General features: G+C 40.7%; 1 protein-coding gene across 10 annotated transcripts in view; it reads right to left on the bottom strand.

Moving 5' to 3' along the window:
• The window catches only part of CRADD (CARD and death domain containing adaptor protein), a 199,670-nt gene extending 183,948 nt beyond the window's left edge, over positions 1 to 15,722 (bottom strand). For 6 of the 10 annotated variants that reach the window (XR_008473925.2, XM_078337076.1, XM_009004372.5 and 3 more), the window contains exons 1-2: positions 15,625 to 15,722; positions 14,085 to 14,388 (exon numbers count right to left, since the gene is read on the bottom strand). Coding sequence is in view for 9 of the 10 variants with exons in the window: in XM_078337076.1 (XP_078193202.1) it covers positions 14,085 to 14,382 (298 nt within the window). In the remaining variant the exon portion in view is untranslated. Of the gene's footprint in view, positions 1 to 14,084; positions 14,389 to 15,071; positions 15,233 to 15,467 lie in introns of those variants that run through there. The other 4 variants (XM_035257294.3, XM_035257295.3, XM_035257293.3 and 1 more) reach the window with 2 other exon arrangements.
• Between the last annotated feature and the right edge of the window lie 5,356 nt (positions 15,723 to 21,078).

Genomic DNA, 21,078 nt, shown 5'->3' with positions numbered 1-21,078 from the left:
TTATACCTTCTTAATGAATTGACCCCTTTATTATTACATAATGACCTTCTTTGTCTCTTTTGATAATTTTTGACTTAAAATCTATTTTGTCTGACATACGTATAGCTACCCCTACTCTCTTTTAGTTTCCATTTGCATGGAAAATCTTTTTCTACCCCTTAATTTTCACCCTATATGTCTTCTTAAAAAGGAAGTGAATCTTCTGTGGGTGGCATATAATTGGGTCTTGTGCTTTTTTTAAAACCCATTCAGACACCCTATGTCTTTTGATTGGAGAATTTCATCCATTTACATTCGAGGTAATTATTGATAAGGTCTTGCTTCTGCCATTTTGTTAACTATTTTCTAGTTGCTTTGTAGATTCTTTGTTCTTTCCTTCTTCTCTTGCTGTGTTCCTTTGTGATTAGGTGATTTTCTCTAGTGATATCCTTTGTTCCCTTTCCTTTTATCTTTTGCGAATCTACCACAGGTTTTTGTTTTGTGGTTACCGTAAGGCTTACAAAAACATCTTATAAATAGCAGATTGTTTTAAGCTGGTAACAACTCAATTTTAATCAGACACAAAAAACTCTATACTTTTCCACCATCACTCCCATATTTTATGTCTTTGATGGCACAATTTATGTGTTTTTATTTTGTATATCCCTTTTTAAGTTGTTACATAAATTTTAATAGTTTCATCTTTTAACCTTCAAACCAAAGATGTAAGTGACAGACAACCATTAAAGTATTACAGTATTCTGAATTTGACTGCGTAAGTTTTATACTTTCATATGTTTCCATGTTATTATTAACCTTCCATTTCTTTCCACTTTAAGACTCCATTAGTGTTTCTTATGAAAACAGGTGTGGTGGTGATGAATTCCCTTACCTTTATCTGGGAAAGTCTTTATCACTCTCTCCTTAACTTCTAAAGGATAACTTTGCAGGCTACAGTATTTGTCGTTAGCAGATTTTTTTTCCATCAACATTTTGAACATATTACCCTACTCTCTCCTGGCCTATAAAGTTTCTGCTGAGAAATGTACTGCTAGGCTTATTGAAACTCTCTTACATGTTATTTGCTTCTTTTCTCTTGCTGCTCTCAGGGTCTTCTCTTTGTTGATTTTTGACAGTTTAATTATAACATGGCTTAGTGTAGTCTTATTTGAATTGGATATAGAGACCTTGACCTTCCTTTATCTGGATATTATATCTTTCCCCAGATTTGGAAAGTTTTCTGTTAATATTTCTTTAAAACAGCTTTCTATCACTTTGTCTCTCTTCCTCCACATTCATTCCTATTACTCAAATGTTTGTTCTTTTGATGCTGTCTCATAAATCCCATAAGCTTTCTTCATTCCTTTTCATTCTTTTTCTCTAACTGTAATTTTAAATAATATCTTCAAGTTTATAGATTCTTCCTTCTGCTTTATCAATTCTGCTGTTGATACTCTCAATTGCATTTTTCAGTCCATTCATTTTTATTTCAGCTCCAGAATTATTTTTAATTTTCATTTTTACTTTAAATTCTGGGCTACATGTGCAGGATGTGAGGTTTGTTACATAGGTAAATGAGTGCCATGGTGGTTTGCTACACCTATCAATCCATTACCTAGGTATTAACCCCACATGCATTAGTTATTTTTCCTAAATCAGCTCTAGAATTTCTATTTAATGTTTTAAAATTATTTCAATTGGTTAAATTTCTCATTTTGGTCATTTATTATTTTTCTGACTTCACTGAATTATTTCTCTGCATTTTCTTGAAGTTAGCTACTAGGTAGGCTACTCTTTTTTTTTTTGAGATGGAGTTTCACTCTTGTTACCCAGGCTGGAGTGCAGTGGCATGATCTCGGCTCACCGCAACCTCCACCTCCTGGGTTCAGGCAATTCTCCTGCCTCAGCCTCCTGAGTAGCTGGGATTACAGGCATGCGCCACCATGCCCAGCTAATTTTTTGTATTTTTAGTAGAGACGGGGTTTCACCATGTCGACAGGATGGTCTCGATCTCTTGACCTCGTGATTCACCCGCCTCGGCCTCCCAAAGTGCTGGGATTACAGGTTTGAGCCACCACGCCCGGCCCTAGGTAGGCTACTCTTATAAACCAGCTAGTATGAGTCACTTCATCTCCACTGAAGTCTGAATCTCAGTCCTAGGAGTGGGTAGAGCCCTCTTCCACATTCTTAATGACTATATCCTGCACTACCTTTCAACCTTGGAAAAAGTAGCTTCTGCCATTTGTGATTGCTGTATTACCTAGGGACCTGTTTTACCCCTTCAGTGGTTAACCATGGTTTGCTTTTCACCAGTTAAAAATTATTTATTTTTGCTGGGCATGGTGGTTCATGCCTGTAATCCCAGCATTTGGGAGACCAAAAGAGGCAGATCATCTGAGGTCAGAAGTTCAAGACCAGCCTGGCCAACATGGTGAAACTTCATCTCTACTAAAAATACAAAAATTAGCTGGATGTGGTAGCAGGCACTTGTAATCCTAGCCACTGGGAAGGCCGAGGCAGGAGAATTGCTTTAACCCAGGCAGTGGAGGTTGCAGTGAGCCAGGATCATATCATTGCATTCCAACGTGGGCAAGAAGAGTAAAACTCCGTCTCAAAAAAAAATTCTTTATATTACGTTTTCTCTGTTTAAATTACTATGTGGTTTCTGTCTCCTGAATGAATCCTGACTGGCACGTGAAGGAATAAAGGGGCTCAAACAAATATGAAAGGCCTGAAAAGGTATATTTGCCCATAGCAGATGACTAATTAATAATAAAGAGATTGAAAGGGAAGAGATACATTTAGACTAAATGAACAAAAATGTCCATGTCAATCTCATTCAAAACCTTTATTTTATCTAATCATATTTCTTCTTCTTTTTTTAAATCTAATCAAATTTCTTAGAAAACATATTTCATCTTCTTGGGTATTTTTTTAAATTTGGTAACTGTTAAAAAAGAGACTAACAAACACATAATGAAAATGCCAGCTATATGTGAGACCTGAGGCAAGCAAGGGTCAGAAAATAAGGAAGCTGCAGCTAGCCAGGTCAGGTCATCTAAGCTATATGACTCCAATCAGAACTGGTAGTAGACTGATTGAGACAGGATAGCCTAATGATTAGAAGCATAGCGTGTGTGAGCCAGACTGGCAGTGTTCAAACCTCAGCTCTGCTTCTGCCAAGCTGTGTGACCTTGGGCAATTTATCTAATGCCTTAGTCTCCTCATATGTGAAATGCAAATGATAACAGTAGTCCCTACTTCAAAGGGCTATTATGATGATAAAGTGAGTTTATATGGCTAAAGCCCTTAGGCCAGTACTCAACTCAAATTCTCTTTCTAAACCTCTTTACATCGACATTCTCAATCCATTTTTCTTCCTCAATACATTCTGATTTTGGAAAGATTTAAGCAGACCTATCCTGCTCCAAAAACTGCTCTCCAGTGTTTCATTTACCACCTTTAGCCCTCAACCTGGGCCTTGCTATATGAAGAAGATGTAGAGCATCTTCCTCCCTTAAAAGGCTATCATTTTTTTCCAGGCCCATGGGGGTAAGACCAATTCAATCCAAAAAGAAAGAAGATGACACAGTAGACAACTCTTGCTTCAATAACCTTTCACCTCTTTCTTTTGGAACTTCCTTTCCCCACTTCAGGTGATTCTGGTGTCCTAGGGGAAGGGCTCATGACCCAAGTTTGGCCAGTAATCTGAATCTAGAGGGAAAGTACAATGTAGAAACTTGATTGGAGATGACCATCTGATGGCCTGAGATTCCACCACTGTTGCCTCATTCCTGCCCTTAATAAGCCCTGAAACTTTTCTCATTCCCTCAAAGTTGTGAAATACTCAATACAGTTCAGAGAAATTCCTATTTTTGTTTATGTTAGCACAAAGTTCTACTATTTGAACAAAAGAACCCATATGCATGCTGTTACAGATTTGGGACTTGGCTATCCCTTCGTTTTCTCATCTATAAAGTAGAGTTCTCTAAGGTCCCTTCCAGTTCTAACCTTCTGTGGTTCTAACAACAGGACAAGTCCCTGCAGATATGCTCTACTTGATCTATAATTCTCCATAGCAACTTCACCATTACTACTCAGCACCTATATACCTTATCAACAAATGGCAGTATTAGGAGATGCTTTTAAAGTCTTGTATTTAAGTTATAAAACCATGTCTCTCATTTGCCATTTATTACATCTTGGCAGTATTATTTTGGTAATGGTATTGCCACCTTCTCTGCTATGCTGCTGAGCATAAATAGAACATGAACATTTCCAGGAATTGTCAACTTGGCACTTCTTACAAGGAGTTAAAAGTTTCTTTCATAGCATTAACAAAATAAAGCCTAAGAGTAAAACCTGCCCCAAACTTCTAGAAGCTACATTCCTTTTCAATTAAAATTTACTGTTTGAAAAAACACAACACACCTTTTTTTTTTTTTTTTTTGGTCGGGGGTGGAAATGCTCTCAAAGAATCACACATATATACTCCTTACTGCTTAAACTGAGGAACAAGTATAAACACAGCTGCCTATTAAAATTATGTAAAGCAAACATTCCCACAGCTAGCTACAACAGCAGCCTACAAGTTTGAACTATATCCGTAAAAAGAGAACACTACCTTGCTAAGCATTTGGTTAAACTCTGAAGCTGCACCACCAGAAAAGCTGGTTATTGGAACTGAGGGCTTTAGATAGCATGATTTAAGAGCTGCACAAGTGGGAGTGGATTCCAGCATCAGGGGAGCCAACATCCTATCTCCTGATCACAGCCAAGGAGATTCAGTCTTTTTTTACTCTCAAAATAGCAGATTGCAATGGGAGAGATTCAGGAGCTCTGTTCCTTGACCCCTCCCCACCATATGGTCTTCCATTAGACCCTAGCCTTTCCCCAACCAAAAAATAAAAAACAAAATAAAATGAGAGATGGGAGAAAGAGAGCTATCAACCAGGAATCAGCCTTAGGACAATAGGCAGGAAAGAGAAAGGCTCCTGAGGCTGTGTGTCTGGAAGAAGCTGGAGGTGGGGGAGTTCCTGAAGAAGAATGAGGGTAACGGGCTCTGGAGCAGCCACAGGTTATCAGAATGAGGAAGAGGAGAAACCTGAATACTGAGAAAGTGCTTTTGTAGGATATGAATCAGTAGGCCTTGAAGTTAAATTGGACTTTATGTTGTGTGACTTAACATCTCTGTGCTTAAATTTTCTCATTTGTTCAAAAAGGGTAATAATACCACCTTCCTCATCAGGTTTTTGTCAGGATTAAATGAATTAATAAACACAAAGGACTTAGAATATAGCTGGTAGACAGTAAGTCCCCAATAGCTATCTTGATTATTATTTTACTGATGTTTTCTTTAGTTCTTTGTGAGACACAATCTTTTTTCTTCTTTTGAGACAGGGTCTCACTCTGTCGCCCAGGATAGAGGGCAATCTTGGCTCACTGCAAACTTCGCCACCTGGGTTCAAGTGATTCTTGTGCTTCAGCCACCCAAGTCGCTGGGATTACAGGCATGTGCCACTATGCCCAGCTACTTTTTGTATTTTTAGTAGAAACGGGGTTTTCCCATGTTGCCCAGGCTGGTCTTGAGCTTGTGACTTCATGTGGTCTGCCTAAAGTGGTCTCCCGAAGTGTTGGAATTACAAGCACGAGCCAACGCACCCAGCCTGAATTTCATTTGTAATTACAAAGACCATGAACAGCCAGCCAGCCAGTCTGACAGACTAAGGCAGTCCCACTCTGCCCAACTAGCCGTTTGTCTCTTCTTCACTCTTCCATCCTCAAGCCATATTACGCTCACCTTTTATCTGAGAGGAGCATCCAACTTGTTCTGCAGCAGGAGATTCTGTCTCCATCTGGACATATCCTGATCCACAGAGCACAAGGTACTGTATGTAGTTTGTAATTTTTGTACCAAATGATGTAAATAGCCATAGAAATAATTCCCAAATTCAAATTCACCAGCAATTCAAAATCCTCCAATTTTTCCTCATATGTATCTTGCCCATATATCCCCATAGAGCTCTAATGGATTTTAATGTTGGCATTAGCACCACCCGCTGTATGGAATCTGATATTCTGGAACATTCTTGAGCAACAATGCTCAGGGAAATCAAGGAATAAAAGGATTTGTGAACTAATATACCACCCTTCCACCTGTTGCTACCTGAAAATAAGAACAATGTTTCAAGCAAGTACACAGCTTTGGGAAGGCAGGACTTGGAAGCAGTGAGTGAAGAAGGAGGCACGCCCCTAACCAGCTGGTCAGATTTCAAGGTTTTCAACCCTGGCTGCAATTTAAGATAACCTCAGGAGGCATTTGTACGTGTGCCTGACTTATCCGTGTGTGCCTTCAACATCATTGCCCAGACCCCACCCTCCAGAAATTGTGCAATGGATTCACCTGGAGAAGAGCCTGGGCATCAGCAGTTTTGTAAAAATACCCGAGGTGATTCCAAAGCATAGCCACAGTTGAGAAACACTGAGCTAAATCAACCCTGATGGTCAATACAGTATCTGATGCAGCTGAGCGGTCCATACATCCACAGAAGGGAGAAAAAAGGCATAGAATTTCCAAAATACCAAATCCCTGTTTTAAAGTGAAATGGAGGCATCTCTGCTAGGGCAAGACCTGTCACAAGTTTGCTATTCCTAGAAAGAGCTGCAATTAGCTGCCAACAGATGCATTATTTCATCAGTCCATAAATACTTGATAAAAGTCCCGCTTTTCCTTTATGTCAACCTTGCAGAGGCAGGGAGAAAAAAATCTTCTGATAAAATGCAGTACTGAACAATCATCATTTCCTTTTAAGTGATTAAAATTAGCATTCATAAAAATAAAATGTTTTAGTAAAATCTCATTCCAGCATACCTCTAAAAGCCTTTGGAAATTCTCCTCTTAAAATGAAAAAAAAAATACATTAGTACAACTTTTAAAAAGCCTCTTTCAATTATTAACACTGCAGCATAATACAATTCCATTTCAAACTCAGTGGGAAGCCAAGATTGCGCAGCAGAAAAAGTCTTAAATCAAGAGTTGCAAGGCCTGGATTCTAGTCCCAGTAATAAATTACATTAACTAGCTGTGTGATCATGAGCAAATTGACTTAATCTCCCTCAGCCTCTGTTTTCTCAGGGAAAAATTAGATGATCTGTGAGTCCTACCCAGTTCTAAAATTCATAATACCAGGATATGGCTCCATATTGCTGCCTTTGTTTCACTAGCAAGTAAATGTGTTTAAAATTTAGAAAACTTATAAATTTAGACATTCTAGTTAATTTAACCAATTCCTGTCACTGTGCATAAATTGAAACAGCAAAACTGTGAAGCATCATGAATACAGCTCTATCTTCTATTACAATGGAATTGCAACCTTCCTGCTTTAACTACGCCAGGCAGGTGATGGCTCCTCCCCCAAGTGCCTGTCTTTCTTTTTAAATTAAAAATATATATAATGAAAAGCAAATTTGGGCCACATTCTCACACTATTATTATTGGTTTTTTTCTCTCTCTCTTTCTTTTTTTTTTTAGATTGAGTCTCACCCTGTTGCCCAGGCTAGCGTGCAGTAGCACAATCTCAGCTCACTGCAACCTCCGCCTCCTGGGTTCAAGTGATTCTCCTGCCTCAGCCTCCCAAGTAGCTGGGATTATAGGTTCCTGCCACGACGCCTGGTTATTTTTTTGTATTTTTAGTAGAGACGGGGTTTCACCATGATGGCCAGGCTGGTCTCGAACTCCTAACCTCAAGTGATCCACCGGCCTTGGCCACGCAAAGCGCAGGGATTCCAGGCATGAGCCACCACGCCCAGCCATTATTTTCTTATATTCTCCTTTATATTGACTCATTTCTACTTAAATATAAGTAATGGCTTTTTCCTAAATAATTTGGTATACTTTCAATCTTATTTCCTATTCAATATTCCTATGTAACATTTTTCTTTTTGGTTGATACATAATTATACATATTTATAAGATACAGGGTGATATTTCAATACAGGCATACAATGTGTAATGATCAAATAAGGGTAACTAGTATGTCCATAGCCTCAAACATTTATTCTTTCTTTGTGTTGGGAATATTCAAAATCCTTCTTGTAGCATTTTTTAAATATACAATACATTCCTGTTAAGCATGTTCATCCTACAGAGCAGACATTAGAACTTATTGCTGCTATCTAGCTGTAATTTTGTATCCGTTAACCAATCTCCCCCATCCTTGCCTCCCTTGTGCCCTTCCCAGTCTCTAATAAGCACAATTCTACTCTCTAGAAGTCATGTATTTTTAAAAGGAACTTCATAAATAGAAAAGTTTTGCTTGCCATAAATGGAAGGAACCCATTAAGTCGACACAAAAAAGGCAATACAATGAGATTCTAGCTAAATACTGTTGCCCACAGAAGGCTTTAAACACGAGAATCTCTTATCATTCTTATCAGAACTGAAACAGAAATAGAAAGGAAATAACTTCTTCATCATGTAATTGAATATTACTTAATCCCACATCCACATTCAACTGAAGTCATGCTAAGAGCCACACCAGACCACGGGTGCACACACATCTCACATGCTGGGAAGCACAACAACGGTAGCCACTGAGCCTCTGCTGATGTGGAATGTGATTCACCCCAGGGAGGAAAGTGTCTTATTAGCCACATTGTCACCGTGGCTCCCACTCGACTTCCTGTGCACTTGTGGTCCCCTCTATCTGAAAGCTCTCCTCCCTGTATCAACTCTACCGCACAACTCAGTTCTCTGCTCAGTGTCCCCTCATCAGAGACGCTTTCCCTGACCACCCCCACCACCACACACACTGCTTCTCTTCAGAGCGCTCATCACCAGCAAATATATTTATTCATTTGCTTATTATCTGTCCCTGACCTAATCCCTTCCCACTACTACAATATAGAGAACTCCACGAAAACAAGGGCTTTGTTTTGTTTACTGTTTTATCTTCAGCATTTTCTGTCTTGCACAGGGTCTCCAACCCCCATACCGGTCCATGGCCTGTTAGGAACTGGGCCCCACAGCAGGAGTTGAGTGGCGCAGGCAAGCGAGGATTACCACCTGAGCTCCGCCTCCTGTCCTATCAGCAGCAGCATTAGACTCTCCTAGGAGTGGAAACCCTATTGTGAACTGTGCATGCAAGGGATCTAGGTCACATGCTCCTTATGCGAATCTAATGCCTGATAATCTAAGGTGGAACAGTTTCATCCCCACACCATCATTTCCCCCAACTTACCTGTCTGTGGAAAAACTGTCTTCCACAAAACCAGTCCCTGGTGCCAAAAAGGTTGAGGACCGCTGGTCTAGCACATGGTCAATACTCAGCAAATATTTGCTGGATGAACACATGAATGCCCTCAGCTGATCTGAAGATCCTCCATTTGCCTTAATATACCCAGTACCTGGCATTCAGGAGGTCCTCAAGAAGTAGATGAAAATCCAGCTGGGTATACACAGAAACCTGGGCTCTTTGCAGACTTTCCCCTTACCAGAGGGAAGGGTCTTGCTGTGGATACTGACCCACTGTTCTCACTCTAGTACACAGGATTCCACTAAGCAAACACTACTCAGTCACAGTGGAAGCACGTGGATAGACCGCAAGCAAGATGCACTGAGATCAACATTGAACTTACATGTACAGCAGGGTCAATTACATGGTATGATTGGAGGACCTATGAAAACAATCCCAAGCTAGAAACCTCTCTAATAAACCCATCACAATATCTAAAATGTCTGCATTAAGAGCTCAGCAACTTCAGATGCCTCCAGGTATGCAACTCAAAGCTAGAGTGTTATCTCAGGAGGTGGCAGGTGTGGTTCTGTGTCATCACTCAAGGCTGGTGCCACAAGGGGCAAGCAGAGCCCTGGAGCCCACAGATAGAGGGGAAACGGACTAGTCAGTCCTGTGCACTGCTTCTGTAAGAGCAGCCAGGGAGTCCAGGACACAGGGTATATGGGAAGGACAAGGTCAAGCCCGGGGAAGGTTGAAGCAAGTGTCAGGCTAGGGACAGCCATTCTAATAGGCTCAAGAGTTGAGACATCTGATGCTGATGCCGGAAACATTGAGCTGTGTTCCCAGAGCTCTGTTCTTTGCTCTTGCTGCAGCTAAGAGTACATAAAGCAGGAATCAAACCAAGGGAGGAGAGAAAAACAAAAACACTCCCAAGCTTAAAGGAAGACTGGGGTAAAAGGCAGGGTTACCAGGCAGACAGTTAAGTGAGAATCATGGCAGACACCCAGACCCACAACCAGGGCCAACACAGTGGAACAGGGAGTCCTGTGGCCCAGCAGTCACTCCCACCATGACTTAGGCTGAGTCCCACCAGATGGGGAGACTGGGCTGCCATCAACCTCCTTTCCAGATCTAGATTAGCTCAGGCACTGGAAGGAGCTTGTCAGTGCCGAGAGGGCCCATGAGCAGTGGGAAGGCAGGCAGGCAGGCACAGGCTGCCTTCACCCAGACACAGCACTGTCCCTATCTCCTAAATGACCTGACAGGAGCCCAGAGAGGGTTTCCAGCTGATCTAATGTCTAGTATGTGACCTTGGCCAGAATGACATACCATGAAGTGTTCTTTCTACTGTGCCAAGGTGGATTAAGTCATTTTATCACCAGAATTCCTCTTTTAAAAGGTAAGAGTCTTTACAGAGTGAGAAAAACGATGATCCATTAACAACTTTAACAACTTAGACGTTTTTTTCTAACAGATATTGGGAATCTGCCAAACTAGGCAGATTCTGAGAGAATCAAAAGGTTTTAGAGTGTTTTCGTGTGTTTTGAGATTTGATGGGGGTGGGGTTTAGAAGAGTAGAGCTAAAGAACAAGATACAGCTCAATTCTTCTCTAAAAAATGACACCCAGCACCTAAGTGAAAAGCTGCTAACCAGGATCAATCACCAAAATAAAGCCTCTGAGACAGCTCAAAATTTCCAAATGAAACAACAAAAATTCAAACAACAACCCAATAAAGGAGAAACCAAGCATCTCTGGGAAGACAACCAGAAAACTTTAACAAAATAAAATCAGTTCATTCTTAGAGAAGGATCAACCTCTTGGCTAAAGAGAAGGCCATTCCTTCCCATTTGTTCTCCAGGCCTCCCAAAAGAAGACTACTGAATCCAAGCAAATTAATTAATAAGTATGATCAAAATGAGGAAAAGGTAAGAAGAGGTTAATGTGTACATACATGTATAAAAGCACCAATTCTCCTAGAGTCCGGTTCCTGAAAACTCAAAGTGATCGTTACACAAATTAAAGTGGACTATTTTAAATCTTACTAAAATGACTCTATTACAACAGTGGAGAAGCATGGGGGTCTTAGGCAGCAGGTTCTGGATTTCTTTTTTACAGGGACGTTAAATTGAAGGGATTTCAACTCTGATATTCTTCCCAGGATTTACAAAAGAAACAAAACCTAGGTTTCCAATTCAGTAAATCCCAATTTGATTTTAGAATTAGAATACTGTCACCAATTAATTACTTTAAACACACAAATAATATTTTAAGGTCTGACGCAAGAAAAGGTGTTAACTATCAAGTTTAAATGCATCATTTCTTCAACCCTTTCCTTCCCACATACATAAAAAAAAGTGTGTGTATATATACATATTACATATATATATAATACACACATCTCTAGAACTTATGGTATACAGGATTTTCAATAACACATGAAGATTTTTAAAGTGATTTTTATGAGATAGAAAACTATAAAGTAAAGAAGTGAATGATAAACTCCCAGTTCAGGGCTTTTCACTGAGTGGGGCTGGGAATGAGACAGGATTGGGAAGGAATACCCACAGTTCTTAAAGGCAATCATAATATTATTTTTCTTAAACTGAGTGATGGAGAGATGGGTGTTCACTGTACCATTATTCTCTGTACCTTATTTATATTTTATATTATTTAATATAGTCAATATTTAATAAATACAAGTCTTTTTTAAATGAGTTTATGTGATTGTCGCTGTGGAAGGTATTCAAAGACATACATAAATCAAACCCTCACTTCAGAATATTTTTTTCAATAGTAGTGTTACTCAATAAAAAGCAAAACAATTAAGATGACTGTACGAATTTGTTCCAGGGCCAACCTTCTACAGAATTAACAAATCTTGAGAGAAACCTTATTTTTCTAAACTTCTACACAGATATGCTCAATTTTTTCCCCATTATGTACTGCTTCATTCTGTTAGCTTTTTAAAACAACTATTTTTCCTCAGCTTCTATGTAACTTTCATCATTTTGTAAAAAGCACCTTAATTCTTTCTGTCTGAATGAATCCGAAGAAATAAAAATGGGGTTATCCCTCTATGAATCACATAACAACAGCATGATTTGTATCACCCAAAATGACCATAAAATTAGATTCAGTATTTTGATAGTGAAAGGCTTTCAGCTTGCCTATTTTGCTGTTTCCAACTATATGTTGCCAGCAGAAACCTCTAAATCAGGAAAACACCAATAATTTTTTAACATTTCTCCAACTCCATGTTTTCTACTCTGCTTCCAATAAAGTCATAAAAACATCTTAGATACATTTTTGTTCAGATATGTGGAGTACTTAATTTTGTAAGGACAAACCAAGCAGTGAATTCCAGTGGTCTTCAAAAGCCAGCTACTTCTAATATTTCAAAAAAGCCTAAGAGATACATTTACCTGTAACTAGCCCAAGCTAGAAATGAAAATATTTTTGCTTTTTCCACTGGAATCCTGCCAGGTCTTCCTAAAGTTAGCTGACTATCTCACGCTGATCAGGTATTCAGACATATGTCAAAATATGAGGTCCGTGAAACAAAAACAGTAAAAGTGGTCTTATTATCAGTATTCATTTTTTTAAAATCAGTATTTAAAAAACAGCAACCACAAAGTCTGGGGCCCACTGAACCAGAATACTTCTATCACTGTTATCAAAAACCCCAGAGAACCTTGATTCTCTAACTTTGTTAAAAACGTGCAAGTCAACTTTCAATTACTCTTTTTTTCAATGTTTAAGTTCAGTTCTCTGCTCCTTCATCTTTGTAAAACAGAGCCAAGGGAGGTTAAGAAAAAGCAAGTGTTTCTATATCATGTATTCTTCCTGCTATAAGCCAGGCTAACAGAACCAGAACTGTTTCTCTCTTCTCCAGCTTCTAATTCTCCTTCAGATCAAACTGAGACCCTCCCCAAACTATTGCTTTCCATAAAATTAAATACTCCAGTTGTCTGAACTAAGCTAAACTAAAAAGGACACTTTAAACGAATAACCTTTCAAAACAAACCAAGTCAGCCTTCAACATAATCCCCTTTGGCCACACAGGACAGCCCAGGGGACAGGTGCAGGACATGCCTTCCTAGAGGCTATCTCCTCCTCCATGAATCTGACCTTTTCCAGCTGGTAGCTCTGGCACCTCACAAATCAGTTGTCAGTAGGCCGAATGCCTGCTTTCCATCTGCGCTTTCCAAATGGCTCCTGATGCCAACGGCTGAGATATGACCTGGCTCTCTGATGGGAACATGCTTCCCAAGTGACATGCCAGGTTTCCCTGGAAGCATTTCTAAATGCATTCTCTGAGCCCCCCTCCTTCACCTCCCAGTCACGGTTCATTCTTCCTTCCCACCATTTCCTAATGCCACCTCTTGATCCTATGCCTCCAATATCATGTCCCTTCAGTCCCAACTCCTTACCCACTTTCATCAACTGCTGACCCTTGTCCTGCCTTACATCTCAACTTCAAATATGAAGGGCATAGTTCTGGCCAGGCATGGTGGATCATGCCTGTAATCCCAGCACTTTGGGAGCCTGCGGTGGGTGGATCACCTGAGGTCAGGAGTTCAAGATCAGCCTTGCCAACATAATGAAACCCCATTTCTACTAAAAATACAAAAATTGGCCCAGGCACAATGGCACATGCCTGTATTCCCAGCTACTTAGGAGGCTGAGGCATGAGAACTGCTTGAACCCAGGAAGTGGAGGTTGCCCTGAGCTGAGATCATGCCATTGCACTCCAGCCTAGGCAACAGAGCGAGACTGTCTCAAAAACAAACCAACCAACAAACACAAAACCAAAGGGCATAGTTCCAACGTTTTGGAGCTGCTTCGAAGTGATCTTTCTGAGCCCTACCTGCAGGCAGGCTGGTCATGGCTTCTTCCCTTGCCTTCTTCAGCTTCTCCCTGACCCAGGGAAATTCCTGTAGGGAATCTAGGAATGTATCGAATGCTTTAGGGCCCCTGGAAGGTAGGATGTCCAGCAGCAGCATTGTTTTCCGGAGGCCTGTGGTTTGAGCATTGATTTCTTGAACATGGTTTTCCGTCAAGACTCCTTCCTGGTAGAGGTACTGAAGAACCAGTCCCTCCACCAATACCTCTGCACCCAGCTCCAGGCGAAGTGAGCGGAGCACTTGTTTGTCTCTGGCCTCCATTTCTCCCTGGAAAAAGCCGAAATCACAGCTCAAATTACAGACATGAAATGTAAGTTCCTTCAGGTCAGGCATATCTTCAGACCGTAGCAGAGTGCCATATTTAATACACGGGTGAAGCCAAGTTAATTTTGAACGTTTCCTAACATAATGAACAACACCGAAAATGAATCATCTTTTCTGTTTCTGCTTTTAGCACAATGGGGTCCCGGCTCAATCAATAAAGAAATTTAGAAAAAGAAGAAAAAAAAAAGTGGGTCAGAGACCCTTCTGAAAAAGCACTTTTTATCTGAAGATCACAGAGCACCATTAGTTTTAACAAGCTGGGGAAGAAATGGTGTTTTTAACATTGCCCTCATCAGACCTGCACCACCACCATGGCAAAAACTGCCACACTGGACGCAGGTGCCCTTTTGACCGCAAGTATTTGCAAAACCTGATCAGTAATAGGAGTGCAGGACAGAAATCAGCAGCAGGTACAGAGTTTAAGGCTCTTTTTGCTTAAAGTCCTCTACACTATCACCCTCAAGAAAAAGGTTGTTTTGTGCCCAGTCTACAATAAAACTTACACAATATACAGTCACAAACTCCATTCCTTCCCACTAAGAATTCAGAATCTGTAGCACATTATCGTGGCCACACCTGCATGGGACATTTTATGGGATTTTTTTTTTCTTTAAAAAAAAGCTCACATCCAGCACTGGTCAGTAGTCAGGCACGAGTTGAAGGTGCAGTTCCACCACCGCTGCACCAGTGTGCTGTGGCTTGGTTGTGTGTAAGGCAGTGAAGAATAAATGACAGGGAAGGGAGGTAGGGATGACAGATGCGGCTTCAGACACCCCCAGGCAGTACTACTGCTGGGCGACACCCAATCCCACACTCCCCCTCGCAACCCTGTGAAGTTCGGGAGGTGACAGGTGAAGAAGGGAGGTGTTCACATTTGGCCGTGAGCGCCCATTGGTAACTTTTTAAAAAATTCTCGGCCTCGGCCGCTGAAACCCTTCTATCAACAGGAAGAACTATGGGCGGTTTCTGTGGCAACTCGACCCGCTAAAGAGGGAGTGCTGGGAATAAACTTAAGAGCTGACCAAGGGGAGAGCGGGCCTCCGGCACTGCCGCAGCCACCCAGCCTTGGCCCGGATCGGAAATGGGGAGCAAGTTGGGGGGCGGGGAAGCCCCCGCAGGCCCAGGTCGCAGATGCTACAGTGCAGGACTTTCAAGAAAAGATGGATTCCTGTTACTTACGTCTGCAACCACGTATCTTTGGGGCGGGGGAGAAAAACTGCAACCGGAATCCTGATTGTTAGGGAACCTGCATCGTAAGCACCATCTTTGTTAAAGGCGAAAACCTTAAACAGGAAGTGTTGACGCCATCTTTGTTGAGGGCAAGCACAGGAAGTGCCGTCGCCATTTTTATTGAGCGTTCGAGGGTCGGATTGAAGCTCTTCCCGCCATGTTTACTATGGGTAAACATTCAATCGCGGGGAGCTGGACAACAGTAGCATCACTTAGAGGATATCTAAGTAATGGAGTAATTGGATATTTGCATTTTAACACGGTAACTCCACCAGGGCCTTGCACACAATTGACATGCCAAAGAGTCAGGCCAAAAATCACCCTAGGAGGAAGCCTTCTCTGACCTATCTGATTAAAACGGCAACACCTCATCTCCTGCACTCCCCATTGTCTTAACCAACTTTACTTTTTACATATCACCATCTTACTAAAACTTTTCACTTATTTGTTTATCCCTCGGCTTCACTCCATTAAAAGGCAAGTTCATTGCTTTATATCGAGGGTTCCTGCCCAAGAAGAGCTTACAAATCTGTCGGTCAGGATTTCATTGCAGCACTCAGCTAGTTAGTTACTCCTAGTCAGAAAGGGATTTGTCAGTGGGGATTGGAGACATTAGAGATCATTGGAAAGGCTGGAGAAAGGCTGAATATCCACGGATGACTACCTGGAGAAGAGTGCCATACTGGTTCCTGCCCACAATCAGGAAGATGGCGTCAGGAAGTTGGCATTTCTTGTCCCCAGCTTCCTTTCAACACCCGACAGAACAATCAACAGGACACTGGAACACTGCTGCAAAACACCGTGGTCTCGACAGCTGCATTTGCTAGCAGCATGAAAACAGCACCTGCAAATCTTGCTCTGTTGTGTGCAATTGGTGAGACCAATTTCACATGCAGAATATTAGCAGCAAGGATGTCTAGAGCGTGTAGCTTTCCAGCTTGTGAAACAGGAAAAGGTATACTAAATGAGGGAAGGGCTGATACTAAAGGCCAATCTACTGCATCCACCACATTTTCAATTTGGAAAGCAAGACAAAATGCATGACCCAAATATAGAGAAACACAGGGATGTCAAATTGAGTGTCCTTCCTCACATTCCTTTGTGAAGTGGGCCAGTCAGTCAATAAATACATTCATTGATTCATTTTAAAATCAGTTGGATGATACAAATGGAAAGTCATGTGCTTACTAAAACTTAGTTGACAGTACAGGGGGAAAAACTCCTAAAATATTATTTCTGCCAAAGTTTTCACAGCTAAAACCTTTGGTGGAAAATGAAAATGTCTTTGTAAGCAAATCAATGGAGAACAGTTCTGAACCTCCCTCCTCAAAACCTTCTAAAATTGTATTCAATTTACAGTGTTACTATGCCAGTTACCATTTTACTACACCATTAATGACGGTATTTTTACTAAGTAGCGAGTATTACTACAGTCATTCATTGCATAACAACATTTGGGTCAATAACAGACTCCATATATGACAATGTTAAGAGCAATAGGCTATGCTCTATGGCCTAAGTATGTAGTAGGCTATACCATCTAGATTTGTATAAGTACACCCTATTTTGTTTGCACAATGATGTATTTCTCACAATGTATCTTCATTGATATAACTGTATTAGCATTTTGCATGTGTAAAGACTGTGTAATCAGAATGGTCAATTGGCTTAGCCAAAATCTCACAGCAAATATAGAGCAAAACTTGAATTCTAATGAAGTGTCTCTGATTTCATGCTCTTTCCAGTACTCCATACAACCCTGTATAGTGAATAGTCTTTTTGTTCTAATGATAACCAAATATTATTTGCAAATCATCCTGTTGCCACCTCCTATTCTTGATACTATTGTTGAGCTCTGGGTGCTCTCTTTTCTCTCTCCCTTTTCCCCTTTTGCTTGAGAATCATTGTCTTTTCCTCAGCAAGATTTCCCATCTGTACATAGACAAGTGTTAGTGACATTCTTTGTCTTCATCCAGATAAAGTGCAGACTGCTTGCAACATTGCCCAGCATTGAGGTTTACTGGTTGAACATCCCTAATCCAAAAATTTGAAATCCAGAATGTTCCAAAACCTGGCTGGGAGTGGTGGCTCACACCTGTAATCCCAACACTTTGGGAAGCCAAGCAAGGCAGATCATTTGAGCCCAGGAGTTCAGAGCTAGCCTGGGCAACATAGTGAGATCCCATCTCTACAAAAAATACAAAAAATTAGCCAGGCATGGTTGTGTATGCCTGTAGTCCCAGCTTCTCAGGAGGCTGAAGTGGAGAATCGCTTGAACCCGGGGGGTGGAGGTTGCAGTGAAACAAGATCGTGCCACTGCACTCTGGCCTGGGCAACAGAGAAAGACCCTGTCTCAGGAAAAAAAAAAAAAAAAGAAATTCTCCAAAACCTGACACTTCTGAGTGTCAACATGATGCCACAGTGGAAAAATCTCACACTTGATCTTGAGTGAGGGGTCTCAGTCAAAACACAAACCTTTGTTTCATGTACAAAATTATTTAAAATATTGTATAAAATTCTTTTCAAGCTCTGTGTATAAAGTATACATGAAACATAAGTTTTGTGTTTAAACTTGGGTCCCATCCCCAAGTTTATTATGTATATGCAAATATTTCAAAATCAAAAAAAAAAAATTAAAAATCCAAACACTTCTGGTCCCAAGCATTTGGGTAAGGGATATTCAACCCATACTAACTTTTCTGGAGAGGAAAAACAAGTGGATTTTTTTCTAACTATAAACTTTGATAATTTTCAAACATATAGGAAAGTTGAAACAAACAGCACAATAAAAGCCCATATAAAGTTTCCTATTTTGTGATGACTCATTGTATTTGGAAAGGCTTGCGATCTCTCCTAGGAGCTAGAAGGTGAGCCTTGATTATGGTGCCCAGGAGGAGGTGGGGAGTCAACAGTAGGATCTGCGAGAGTTCACCGAAGAGAATCAGCAAGAGATAGCAGGAGAGTGTCAGGGCAGCAACCAAGGGGCATGGCGTCCTACCTGAGAGGCTGGCCATTAGACACTTAAATTCACAACATGAAGCCTTTGACCATCAAATTCCTCTTCCCATGGCAAATACAGAGGAGTATCCATGCTGTGTTTTAAGCAACTAGGCTGAACAACTAGCCCACTCCCATCAGCCACCCCACCTTAGCATACAGTGATATTTCGTGGCAGCACACCAAAGACCCAGCTTCACGTAGACAGATTAGCTAAGGCCGGAGGGCTTCTAAGGAATGAACACAGATCGCATCATTATCACAGGTGGTTACTCCTCCGCTCTGGCCAGTGCCTCTCTGTAGTCTGGAATTGTGCGCCCACAGAGGATTAAGCACCTGTTACCCAGTGGTAACAAATCCATCTTCAGGAAGGACAGATATTTTCATTTTTCTCTCTCCCCTAGTATGTTTACTTGTGTCAAGATATCCCTATTGTGAGTCTGCAAAAGAGTCAGAAAGAACAAATGCAGTATTTTTCTCGTTCAATTGGGTCTTTGGTTTTGCAGCCTTCAAAAAATAATCAAAGGAATTGGATGTTTTGGTTCTTTCTATTTCATTGATGTAGAAATTAAGTCATGGGGAAAAACAATCTTTTCAAGCATGGTTGAAACATTTATTAAAGTAGATCATAAATCAGGTCACAAAGAGGTGTTAACAAATTCCTGAAAATCAATAGCATATAAACTATGTACTCTATAATTATACAATAAAATCAGGAATTCAGACAAAAGGATCACTTCCATAAATCCCATAAATTTGGAAACTAAATAAAACAATTCCTAAACCCTTGTGTTTAAAAAAAAGTCACACATGTATAACTAAAAAATATAAAAAGAAAGAAAAAGAAACTTTATATTAGAGAAACCTGGCAAACATCGCCTTACCAAGTGATTAAGGTTAAATATCCCCAGTAATGAGTTATGGAGGTATCGTGTGCTTCAATACGATGTCACAAGAAGGGCATATCTCCTTTGTGACATTCTCCTTCAGAATTCATAACCTCCGTCTTTTTGTAAGAAAACATCAAACAAACTCAAACTGAGAGACATTCTATTAGGTTGGTGCAAATATCTGACAAGTACTCTTCAAAAGTGTCAAGGTCATGAAAGACAAGGAAAGATGGAGAAACTGTTACAGACTGAAAGAGATAAAGAGGTGTGACAACCAGAGGAAGGGAAGGAGCAAGAGAAGGAGGATGAAAGGAGAAAGAAGGAGAGAAGGAAATCCATAAAGGACGCCCATAGTCAGGAAGAGATGAAAACTTCTGGGCCTAAATTCCTATTCCCCATTTTATCTTACCTTCCCACCGCCCCCCCCCCCCACCCCAGCTCTTGTTGCCCAAGCTGGAGTGTAATGGTGCAATCTTGGCTCACTGCAACCTCCACTTCCCAGGTACAAGCAATTCTCCTGCCTCAGCCTCCCAAGTAGCTGGCATCACAGGCATACGCCACCTCACCTGGTTAATTTTGTGTTTTTAGTAGCAATGGAGTTTCTCCATGTTCAGGCTGGTCTCAAATCCCCAACCTTAGATGATCCGCCTGCCTCAGTATCCCAAAGAGCTTGGATGGCAGCGTGAGCCACCACGCCCAGCCTATCTTCACTATTTTCTTGACATGCAGCATAGAATTTCATATGGTCTCTATTCCCCGGACCAACCCTCCCCAAAAAGAGATAAAATAGGAATTTGTCAAAAAAAATACAGACATCTAACAGAAAAAAAGAAAGAAAAAAATACAGACATCTATCCCTGTAACTGTAAATCCTTAAAAAAAAACTCACTTGGAATATGCAAATGTTGCTTCTTTCTGTATACCTTTCGATTCAGATATGAGGCTGTAAATAATACCATCTACATTAATCAATTATTATTTTACTAAGTTATGAATTCTAATAATTCATTCAATTTTTTCTAATTTTCATCTTAATTAGTTTGTTGTAAAAATCCTGAGACTATTTACAAAAACCTTTTAAAAGAGCCAAATACATTATTATGCAGATTATCATGCACTAATTTTATTTTTTTTGAGACACAGTCTCACTGTGTCACCAGGCTGGAGTGTAGTGGCACGAGCTCAGCTCACTGCAACCTCTGCCTCCCGGGTTCAAGTGATTCTCCTTCCTCAGCCTCCCAAGTAGCTAGGACTACAAGCACACACCACCACACCCAGATAATTTCTGTATTTTCAGTAGAGATGGGGTTTCACCATGTTGACCAGAATGGTCTTGGTCTACTGACTTCATGATCCACCTGCCTTGGCCTCCCAAAGTGCTGAGATTACAGGCGTGAGCCACTGCGCCCAGCCATATACTAATTTAAAACTCCAACAATTCTAGAAATTTGAAGCATTATACCATAAGACTTTAGTGGTTGTTAGTATGAGGACTATTATATTTTATTAATAATTG

Source organism: Callithrix jacchus, chromosome 9 (assembly GCF_049354715.1).
Source record: "Callithrix jacchus isolate 240 chromosome 9, calJac240_pri, whole genome shotgun sequence".
Classification (NCBI taxonomy): domain Eukaryota; kingdom Metazoa; phylum Chordata; class Mammalia; order Primates; family Cebidae; genus Callithrix; species Callithrix jacchus.
Note: the sequence above shows the minus strand (reverse complement) of the source record. Positions and strands in the feature narration are given on the sequence as shown.